This window comes from Triticum aestivum, chromosome 5D, assembly GCF_018294505.1.
Source record: "Triticum aestivum cultivar Chinese Spring chromosome 5D, IWGSC CS RefSeq v2.1, whole genome shotgun sequence".
NCBI lineage: Eukaryota > Viridiplantae > Streptophyta > Magnoliopsida > Poales > Poaceae > Triticum > Triticum aestivum.
Window position 1 is genome coordinate 36190258 of NC_057808.1, and position 11650 is coordinate 36201907.

Below are 11650 nucleotides of genomic sequence, written 5' to 3' on the forward strand. Positions count from 1 at the left end.
TGAGGAAGAAACAGTTGCAACAGCATGCTCTGCTGGAGAGGAAGAGGAACAGTTCACCCCTTTAAGTGTAGTTATGCCAGAAGAGCAAGTGCCCAGATTAGATGGGAATACTGATGCACAAGATGGAGAGTCTGATGAAGAGGACAGTGATTATATACCTGATGATGAGTCAGCATCTGAGGATGATGAAGAAGCAAGAAAGATCAATGCTGACTATGTAGAGTACAAGAAGAAACTCAGGGCTGGCAACATTGACATTTTAGATGAAATGTTCATTATAGATGCAGCAGTAGGTTCAAGGGAAAATGTTGGAGAGGATGCAGCTGCTGAAAGCTACTCAGACAGCTCAGATTTTGATGACTCTTTTGAAGAAAACAGTGATGGAGAGGCTGTCAGCAACCCAAAAAAATATCCTGTGTACAAAGACAGAGGAGAAGTACCAGAGTTCTGTCTTGGAATGAAATTTGAATCAAAGGAAGAGTTCAGAAAAGCAATAATTACTTATGGACTGCATCACAGAAGGTTAATTAGGTTTAAGAAAAATGATTCTGTAAGGTGCAGAGCAGAGTGTGATTGGGGGACATGTCCCTGGTTCTGTTTACTAAGTAGGACAAGTAGGTGCAATAGTTGGCAGGTGACATCTTTCATAGATAAACATTATTGCCCAAAAAGGAAGGACAACAAGCTGGTCACTTCAGTGAGGATTGCACAAAAATATGATAAGCTCATTAGAGGCCACCCAGGATGGAAGATTGACAGCTTGAAAGCACTGTGCAAGAGGATATGTTTGCAAATGTGAGCACATCACAAATTAAGAGAGCAAAACAAATTGTGAAGCAGAGAGTATATGATTCCACCAAGTTCCAATACTCAAAAGTGTTTGATTATCAGTTGGAATTGCTGAGGAGCAATCCAGGAAGCACTGTTGTTGTCAAACTTGATCCAAAGGAAAGAGTACCGGCATTTCTGAGAATGTATGTGTGCTTGGCTGCTCTGAAAGAAGGTTTCAAGGCAGGTTGTAGAAAAGTAGTAGGAATGGATGGATGTTTTTTCAAATGAGCAACAAATGGAGAGCTGCTCTGTGCTATAGGGAGGGATGCAAATAACCAAATGTACCCAATTGCATGGGCAGTAGTTGAGAAGGAGAATAATGACTCATGGGATTGGTTCTGTGATTTACTGTTTAGAGATTTGGAAGTGGAAGATGGTCAAGGCTGGGTGTTCATATCTGACCAGCAGAAAGTGAGTGCTACATAATTTAGAGATCTCTCCATAATTTATTGCTACTTTTTGCAAATTGGAAATGCTAATTAACAATTTATTTTTTATTTTTTCAGGGAATTATAATAGCAGTTCAGAACTGGGCACCATTGGCTGAGCATAGGAATTGTGCCAGACATATATATGCTAACTGGAGACTTAAATTCAGAAACAAGGACTGGCAGAAACTGTTCTGGAGATGTGTAAAAGCATCAAATGTAGCTCTGTTTAATCATGCTAGGGAGAAGTTGGCCAAGGAAACTGTTATGGGTGCAAGGGCTGTCACTAAAACAGACCCATGTCACTGGAGCAGAGCATGGATGAGGTTAGGATCCAACTGTGATAGTGTAGACAACAACATGTGTGAGAGCTTTAATAAGTGGATTGTGGAAGCTAGATTCTTTGCTGTTATTACTATGCAAGAGACCATTAGAAGGAAAATCATGGTAAGGATACAAGAGAACAATGACAAGTGGCCAAAGTGGAGTGGTACTATCTGTCCAAACATTATGAAAAAACTTGAAAAGATGATCAATGAGTCAGCTCATTGCACTGCCATATCTAATGGCAACAACTGCTTTGAAGTGACACAAAGAGTGCAGTATAGATTCAAAGTTGATTTGACCAACTGGACATGTAGCTGTAGGTACTGGCAGCTCTCTGGTTTACCATGTGCACATGCTGTGTGTGCTATACACATGGTCACAAATGACATTTCTGGCTATGTTGCTAGTTGCTTTTCAGTGGAGAATTTCAAGGCAACATACTCACACTTCCTCCAGCCAGTAGATGGTATGGCAACTTGGCCTGAATCCAACAGACCTAGGCCAGCAGCTCCAGGATATGTAAAAATGCCAGGAAGGCCAAGAACTGAGAGGAAGAAAGGGAAGGGAGAGAAACCCACTGCACCTAAGCACAGGATGGGTAAAGTTGGCACAATCAGTATATGCTCTGTTTGCAAATGCACAGGTCACAACAAAACAAAGTGTACTGCTCCTAAACCATCTGCTAGCAGTGCCCCAACTGCTAGGAATTCTAGTGCAAAGCCAACTACAAAGGGCAGTTCTAGGCCAGCTACAAAGGCTAGTTCTAGGCCAACTACAAAGGTGAGTGTTTAGCTATGTTCCTACCTTATTTCTGTGCAATATGTCAAACATAGCTCTCTAATGAAAATGCTTGCAGGGTCCTGTGCAACCCTCACAGGAAAGCACAAATGTGAGTAGCAAGAGAAAAGCTCCATCAGACATTCCATCTACTTCAAGAAGGCCACCTTCAAATGTTAGCAGATTCAAGCCTTTCAAACCACCTCAGAGCAAGGTCACTGCTACCTCAAAGGCCACTGTGAAGAATGTTCATGTCAATGTTAGCAGCAGCTCTGGAGTTACTATGAATTTCAGTTCTGGAGCTGCTAACACCAACTTCACTGGAGCAAATAAAAGAGCAAAAAAAGTGCCCAGCAAGCTGCTTGAGTGAGGCCAGTGTGTATGTTCAGAAAACCTGTGTGTTTGTTTCCTTCTTATCTCATGTCTCCAGTTAAATTTGAACACTGTTGTTTGTGTACTGAACAAGATGAACACTGTTGTTTGTTTCCTTCAGAAAACCTGTGAGGCCTGTTGTTTCTGTACTTACAATTGTGTGCTTGCTCTCATTTCCTCAGTGCTTATAATGTCAACTGAAATAGGTACAATTGGTCAGTGCTTATAAGCACAACAAACTAACATACATAGCATCTTAGCCTATTACATTCAGTTCTTGGCAACAACTAGCAGTGCAACTTACAAAAACATTACATTTTCAGTCCAATAAGCACAACTAGCACTGCAAATAAAGCTATATTGCTACCAACTAACACCCAGATAAACAGATCCTTCTTGTTTAGCTCCATCTTCATTGCCTTCGTCTTGGATATCATCTTCTGCTGCATTTTCTTCTCTTTTTCTTCCATGTCAGATATCTTATCAGCCAACATGAGCTCCAATTCCATCTTACAATCTTCAGCCTTCAACTTTTCTGCATAAAGTGCATTGATAGATCTCTGCGTTGGTGCAGGCCATTCAGGATCATACCACATCAAAAAATCACATGCTTGTTCATCCTAAAATTCATATAAATTGCATCAGTTCATCCGAACATTACAATGCAGATTTGGTAGAAAGAAATGAATGTGACAGCTAAATTCACCTCCCGCATGCAACAAATGAACCTTCTGCCAGTGTTCACACCTTCATAAGCAACCTTTCTCACCGGCAAAAATCCACAAAAAACAACTAAAATTGCTCTCGGTTTCAATGCCGCAAAACTCTGGATCTTCAATTGCGAGTGGCACTTTGCCAGATATCAGTTCCTCAGGCATATAGACCTATTCAACGACAAACAACACCCAACAGCACCTCCCCTTAGTCCCTCAATCACCAAGGAAGAACCCTAAATCCCCAAATCCCTAACCCTAGATCACAAATTGGCACTTACCTGTGTAGGAGCACAACTGCTTCTGTCCTCACTCATCCACCCAAGGATCTCCTCGTGAGTTCGCATGGCGCCGGCGGGGAAGGAAGGGGAACAAGGCGCTGGCGGCGAGCAAGGCGACGATGCCGGGCAAGGCGATGGCGAGGTCGGGACGGAGAGAAAGAAGAGGAAGAGAAGAGCGCGAGGGGGGGAGTGAGCTGACGGCGTCGCGCGGGCGGTCTGTTTGACCCAACGGCGGGTCCGTCGTGGCAAGTGAGGGGAGAGAGAATACCACGCCACGTGTCCTGTTTTCTAGCGAAACCGGAATTCGGACGAAACTTGACCGGTTTTGAAACTTGAGGGACCAAAAGTAGACCAAAAAAAGTTGAAGGACGAAGTCTGCACTTTTTGGGAACTTGAGGGACGAAAAACATACTTTTCTCAACCAAAAATGGCCACCGGAAGGGTCGATGCTTGTCAACACGGATGCAACAATCTTTTCTCAGTCTACAAGAGCTGGTTTTCGTGTGGTGATTCATGATCATCGAGGGATGGTGCAGGCGGCAAGCTGAGGCTACTTTGCTCGAATTCAAAATCTTGAAAGTTGTAGAAGCCATGGCACTTTATCAAGCTTTATTTGTTGCTCAGGAGAGACAGATCAAAGAACGAAAAATGGACATATCCCCTAGAGGAGCAATAGTCCATGATATCAAGAACTAGGCTACAAAGTTTATATCTTGCAATTTTATCCATGTTAGTCAGTCATGTAATTTGGCATCTCACACTTGCTAGGTCCACAGTGTATATGATGTTAGATCTTGTTGGGTTATTGAAACTCCTGATGTTATCAGGACTATTATTTGTAATGAACAAGCATACGTATAAATAAAATGCCCCCGCCTATCACCTCAAAAAACCCAAACCTCTGGAAGAGATGTTGAGGAGGAGGAGGAGGAAGGATGAGAACGGAAAGAACAAAAAGGAAGGGAAAGACAAAGTGTGAAGAAAATCGGCGCAATGCATGCGGGAGAGGGGATTAGGACCGTACTCAGACCCCTTTACAAAGATATGAGGACCTTGGTCCACACTTTTGTATCCCGAGGACTGATCTGCGCTGTTCCGACAAGTTCGGTGGCTACCAATGCATTTTACTCGCGACTTTTTTTCTAGCCGATACTCTAGGACAAATTATCAATCGTAGTCCAGCCCAGTAGAAATCCACCAAATCAGCTACAAAAACCCACCGAAGGCCCACTACTCGGCAGAGCGGCTACCTATCTGAAAAAAAAGCTAGACTGAGAGAGGCGTCGCCTCGACCAGACATTGTGCCAAAAACACACCGTGCCGCCTCCCATCTGCATCCACGCCGCCGGCGCCGGCGCGGCGCTACCCTTCGCCTCTTCTGCCGCGTCGCCCCCCTCCCTCCGCCTCCGGTGGCTGCTCCCTCGGGCCGTTGTCTCCGGCCTCCGCGCGACCGCGCTGCCCCCTCCGGCCCCTCCGCCGCGGAGGAGCTGGTCGAGCCCGCCTCACAGGTAATTCTCCTTTTGTATGTGCTGGTTTGAACCCTTAAATTGACATGTGAATATGTGATTTTATATCCAGATTTTTGTCTGGTGACTTTCTGAATTTCATGAAAATGCCATTCTAACATTACTAGATTTGCGAAATAACTCGCTGGCTGAAGTTCAGCAAGAACGTATTAGATGTCATTTCAAGAACGGGGATTTCTATTCTACTCACTGAACGTGCCCTGTTTGTTGCTTATCCTGACTACGAAATCAAACGATGCTCCGATGCAACGTTTCTCCCTTGTTTGTTGGATAAAGAAGGTGGACTCTTGTAGCAGCTATTCCTTGTTCTTTTGTTTCTGAAATCAGAGCCGCACGTTCATTTGCTGGGAGCTGTTTATGTGTTTTTAGCTCATGTATGGCATGACCAAGAAGGCAGAGATGAATTTCGACAGACAACACGCCAAAAGTTTGTAGCGGTGTGGAAATGAGAAAGTTGCATCTTCTTAATACATCGCACATGTATGGCAGTACTTGTCTTCTGGCAAGATGAGGGCGGAGGAGGAAATGTATGGCAGGTAGGAAGGGGTAGGATGCACAGTTGTTGTGGAAAGGGGAGCTAGGGAGAAAGACATTTATGTTTGCCACGATGTAGTCCTAATTCCTAAAACGCACATGAAGCTTTTGGCATCTGTGTTTGTAAAAGGAACTAGTATTAGTGGGTCAACGACAGTAGAAATATCTATATTATTACATAACAACCCATGGGTGTTTTGCTAGTACAGTACAATTAATGGAATTATTACAGTTTATCATGACAGGAATGGTTACAGAATTGGACAAGCCAGGAGCAGAAATCGCAGACAACTCCACAAAAAAGAGAAGGACATGCAGGGTAGCTGACGATGAAGGTTCCCCTGTACCAGAGTTGCATAGGAAAAAGGTACCACTTGAACATATCTGTTTAGTGTTTCTGTGGGTCAGTTGGTTAACGACACTAGTGGCCAACCCATAAGCGCACAGCCTAGTTTATCTAATTAATCCAATGATAAATATCCTGGTTTATTTGAACCCAAAAAGTTTTTGTTTTGCAGAAATTTTAATGCGTTAAGTAGATATTTTAAGTAGTTGGTTTACCTATTCACAAGGTTTTTCTTCTGGTAGCAGCAACACACTCACATTTCACAGCGATGTGCATAGAGCATCTTTGTAATCTCACTGCTACCCTAGTTTCCAGTAGGCACCTAGTTAGTCTTCAGTGTGTGCGGGTATTAAACCTGGGAATAGTTTGGGTTGAAGCTTTAGTTTCAGGTTGGTTTTCCTATTGGATTGTGTTTGGTTGGTTTAAATGGGCTGAGAATGTAAAGCAATCTGGTGTGGTTTGGATTTATAAACTACTGGATCGGACTGGTTTGGTCTGGACACAAACAAATCGGTCTCAAACCGTTTCAATCTGTGGACAGTATCCAGTCTCTCGACCAAAGTGTACGCGACGGCCAGCTTCCATGGAGTTCGTTGGGCTCCACATGTATGAATACACATACATATGCAGCTTATTAATCCATTCCATTCATCAAGCTCGCTCTGTGGACCAAGAAGAACTACAACGGCACGCGTTTAAGCCTGGCAGCGATCCCCGCGGAGTACGTGCGGCCGGAGGAGTGCCAGCTGCGCCAAGGCCTGGGTGATGCCTACGACTAGGTGGTGCAAGATAGTCCTCCGGCTCTCCATAGATTCCCGGAGTCGACGTGGCCGGTTTCGACGCCTGCAATGTCCGATCCAGACTCCTTCGCTAGCGCCGCCTACGTGGCCGCCGTCCGCGCGACGCGGCCGACTGGAGCATCATGCACGTGGCCAGCCATGGCATCCTGGCGGGCCTCGTCGATGAGCTGCGCGATCCCGGCTCTGGCTGCGGACCACGCCCTTTGGCCGACGCACCCGCCCGAATACGTCCCCGTGACCAGTGACCAAAAGCTTTGGGGCGCACATCAGCGTGCTCGTGTCCTGTCTCCTCACCATCCTCTCCCTCGGACTTGGCATCAGCATGCTGATGTCCAGTATAGGGGGCCTTTCAGGAGCCTGGCTGCAGATGCTCTTCTGACTGGTCCCATCTCACAGATATAATGTCAGATATTTTCCTTTTTCTCCAATTAGTACGTGTATTTCTTGGGAGGCTGTAATTAGTATATATATAGAATATGGAGAAATTGGTAACGAAGGTTATCACAACTACACGGTGACTGTATTTCACACTGTTTTGCAGGCCAGTAAAAATGCTGTGGAAACAATGTCATCTGCAAGTGAATTGAGCAAGGTACTCTTAAGTCAACAGCTTTTACCATTTCTTAGAATGACTTCATGCCTGGTATTAATCAGAAACAAATAATATCTAATGCAGGAACCTGTTGGGAAACAATCAATGACAGAAGAAAGACCACAACCAACTGGTGATAGTTACGAGGTATGCAGATCAAATAGAACATAATTATGTCACTTACATATGGACATGTCAATATGATATTCTGCAGTACCTTAGCATAAAGTATTCATTGTCATGCAGGAACTATCTTCAGATAGTATTGAAAAGAATACAGATGGAATATTAGCAGATGAAGCGGATAAAGAAACCAACTCAGTCGACCATTCACTGCAGCAAGCCGAAGAACAGAACCAACTACACGATAATGTGGAAAACAATGAAATGGTAAACAGGAACCCCAGTGAAAGTGATTCAGACAGCAGCTCAGGGAGCGACTCAGACAGTGAACTAGGGAAATACTTTTATCCTAAATTTGAGGAATTGGAGGCTGCAAGAAAACCAGAACCTGGAATGAAGTTTCAAACCCTCGAAGATGCAAACGGATTCTATAGTACTTATGCTCTCCTGACTGGTTTTGTGGCAAAGCGAAATTCAAATTACAGGAGACAGAAGTATCACATAGAGTGCAACAGGAGTGGCAAACCAACACCAGCTCGGAACCCAAACAGGAAGAGGAAAATAAATTCCTTTGAGAGGACAAATTGCCAAGCGAAGGTGATAGTGAAGCTCACTAAGGGACAATGGGAGTTCGCAACTGTTCGGAATGAGCACAACCATCCGCTATCTCCAAACCCTTCCCTCGCAAGATTTTTCCTGAGCCAGAAACACATGTCAAGTGAGGAAAAGTCATTTCTAAAAGTTCTGCAGCAAAGTAAGATACCTCCCAATAAAATTCTGAGGATTTTTAGGAGAATGAGAAGTAGTTTTGGAAATATATCATTCAAGAAACAAGATCCAGTCAGTTCTGTGAGAAGCAGTTCTGAAAACATACCATCCAAGAAAAAAGATCCAATCAGTTTACAGTGTACAGAACAACGGAAAACAGAAAACTCAGATGTTGAAAGTGCGTTGAAGCACTTAAAAGAATTGGAGCTGCGGAACCCAAGTTTTTTCTACATCAAGCAAATAGATGAAGACAACATAGTCCGCAGTATTTTCTGGACTGATGCGAGGTCAAGGATGGATTATAATATTTTTGGAGATTTCATCTCGGTTGATACAACTTACACCACAAATAGGCATAATTTGCCTGTTGCTACCATTACTGGGATAAATAACCATGGGAGAACTCTCTTGTTAGGATGTGCCCTGCTACGCGATGGGAGAGCTGAAACCTTCAAATGGATGTTCCAAACACTTTTGCAAGTGCTGGGAGGAAAAATACCAGGATCAATCATTACAAACCAGGATGAACCCCTAGGAAGAGCAATTGCAGAGGTCCTGCCACAGGTAAGGCTCAGGTTTTGGAAATGTGATGTAATGGGTAAAGCACATGAAAGGATAGCAGCCTTCATGGCAGCAAGAGGCAACATAAAATTAGAGCTGGATAGCTTAGTTGACAACTCACTGACGGAAATGGAATTTGAAGAAGGATGGAGTTCGCTTATTGAGAGATATGATGCAAGTAAAAATGAGTACTTACAATTCATGTGGCGGATAAGGAAAATCTGGGCGCCTGTTTATTTCAGACAAGATTTCTATCCATTTGCCGAATCACTTGGACGTGGTGAAGGTATGAACATCGTATTATTCCGAAACTATGTGCTTCCAAAGGATAGAATAGAGAAGTTCATCGAAAGATACGAGGAGATACAGAAGACGACACTAAAAACGGATGACGAAGATAGACGGCAAGCAGGAACTGTACCTTCATGCTTCTCATTGCAGCCAATAGAAAAGCATTCATCTACTATTTACACCAGGCAGATATTCCTGAAAGTGCAGAGAGAACTACTCCATTCTACGGCGTTCGACGTGCACGTGGTAAAGAAAGGGTCTGTGTACCGACTGGAGAGGGTCTTCAACTACGAGAACCCAGAGTTTGATAGAAATGCCTTTGAAGTGTTTGTTGATCCTGTCAGCAACACATTCATATGCCAATGCGCAAAGTTTGCCAGAGATAGATTACTGTGCTGCCACATATTCAGGCTTTTCACGCAGCTTGGAATCAACGAAATACCCGCGCAATACATCGTCCCCAGATGGACCGACAAATTCAAGGAAGAGAAGGCGAAGCAGTACACAGAGAAATGCCTAGAGAAGGCAGACAGCACAGCGAGATACGAAATGTTGATGAGCAAAATGGCCGACCTCAGCAAGAAGATATGCAGCGATGGCACGAAATGCAACGCATTCATGCTTGAGTTCGACAGTATTCAAGAGAAACTGCTAGCAACAGACGGAGAAAATCCTCGCGACAATGACAACTGTATGGAGATTATTACTACCAGCTAGCTTGTTCAGCCTAGGTAAGTAAGTTAGAGATTCAGGAGAACTGGACAGTCAATGTGTTGGTGGTAGAGTTTATGAGTTTATTTGCGCCAGCAGTTCATTGAGTTTATTTGTGCCAGCAGTTCACTGTGGCCTAATCATACTGACTTTCATCAGAGGATTTGCTGCCCTTGATCATACAACTTGGTCTCGTCTGAAAATGTCATGGCAACTGATTATCAAGAATCCTTTGCCTTCATGAATAGCTCTCCATGCATGTGAGGGTTTACTTCCCCAGTTCATGAATAGCTCTTCGTCCATGTCGAGGAGATCGGTGTTCCTGGACAGTATTCATATCCCATCTCCTCGTACTCTGGTCAATTAGTTTACAAAGCATCGGCAAAGTCAGCTGCTTTGTAGACTTCTGGCAACTGGACCTGTTTGAGTGTGGTCACATGCTAAACAGTTTTTGTTGTTCATGTTGGTTGCTTTGCTCTGGAAAAGGCTTAAAACCTTGCGTCCAATTTTCAAGCATGGTCCTTAAGAATTAGATTGTGCAGACGTGCTTCTCGTCACCTATGTCTTTTAACTCGGAAGCTTATGTTGTTGCAAGACTTGTTGAGAAACGCAAGGTTTTGGCAATGGCCGGGGTGCTATGCGGCGATTTGCACGGCTTCTCTGAGGCGTTGTTGTTTAAGTCATGTGGGTGTGTGGTGGTGGCGTGCATAATGTTGTGATGTAGCCTGGATGGGTTCTGCACCTTTAAAAGCTAAAGTAGCAAAAACAAAGTTTTCCCTAAAAAAAAATGTGATACCATGCCTGTGTGCATTCTGTAAAAAAGTGTGTCGCAGATGTGCTTCTTCAAGGGGACATGTTCATCTTGAAACCAATGAAATAATACACATACACATGCATACAGGACGCGGAGTTTCGGTGCTCGGGCACAGCTGTACCCGAAATCCCGCTCGTTGGTTGTCGTTAGTAATTCGGTATACGGCGGCGTGGCAGCGTATGGTACAGTGCCTGGGCGCGGGCCCGAATCGTAGGTGTGGGCGAACGTCCCGTGTGCTTATAATTCTGGTCCGTTGACCAGATAGTTTACCTGTAGGCTGAGCCGTGGAGCCGTGGAGCTTATAATTCCGGTGCGCCCCACCGATCCAATCTACGGGCGCCGTCAGGTCCGCCAAACCCTAATCGCCAGAGCGGTAGGGTTTACGGAAAAAAAGACTTCGTCTGGAGCATGGGTTTGGCTCAGGATCGCGTGTCTTGACGGCGTGTGTGACAGACGATTGTGGGGCCGCAGTTATGGAGAGAGAGGCAGCTGCCGACAACTGAACCCCGCAAACCCTTCCTCTCGGCGGTTCTCGAAACCAGCCACCGCCGCGGGGCAGCTATAATCCATCCCCATTGCCATCGAAGGCTGTTGCGGTAAGCGACGATGGAGGACGCTGGCCTGGACTTCCTGCTGGACGCGGTCGACAGGTAAGAGAAGTGTGCCCAAATTCGAGAGAGATCTATCGTTTTTTTGGCGGCGAGGAGGATACTGATCGACGCCTGAATATTTGGTGCTCCTTAGCGTCTTGGACATGTATTTGCAGATTTCCCCTCTGTAAAGACTTGGTGGATTGCTTGGAGCACCCAGATCCGGTTCCTCTGGCGCGGATTGATGCGCCGAGCGTTCAGCAGT

The 11650-nt window shown here is 44.8% G+C and overlaps 1 protein-coding gene across 1 annotated transcript; it reads left to right on the plus strand.

Moving 5' to 3' along the window:
* The first annotated feature begins 4969 nt into the window (after positions 1–4969).
* On the plus strand, positions 4970–10538 carry LOC123119264 (protein FAR1-RELATED SEQUENCE 9). The gene is made up of 5 exons (XM_044538991.1): positions 4970–5237; positions 6022–6156; positions 7477–7527; positions 7612–7674; positions 7774–10538. The coding sequence occupies exons 2-5, from the start codon at positions 6028–6030 to the stop codon at positions 9985–9987; spliced, it is 2457 nt and encodes an 818-aa protein (XP_044394926.1). The 5' UTR covers positions 4970–5237; positions 6022–6027; the 3' UTR covers positions 9988–10538.
* The last annotated feature ends 1112 nt before the right edge of the window (positions 10539–11650 follow it).

Coding starts and splice junctions, on each gene's coding strand:
- LOC123119264 (XM_044538991.1), top strand. CDS start 6,028: ATGACAGGAATGGTTACAGAATTGGACAAGCCAGGAGCAGAAATCGCA. Junction 6,157..7,476: donor CAGAGTTGCATAGGAAAAAG/GTACCACTTGAA, acceptor ACTGTTTTGCAG/GCCAGTAAAAATGCTGTGGA. Junction 7,528..7,611: donor CTGCAAGTGAATTGAGCAAG/GTACTCTTAAGT, acceptor TATCTAATGCAG/GAACCTGTTGGGAAACAATC.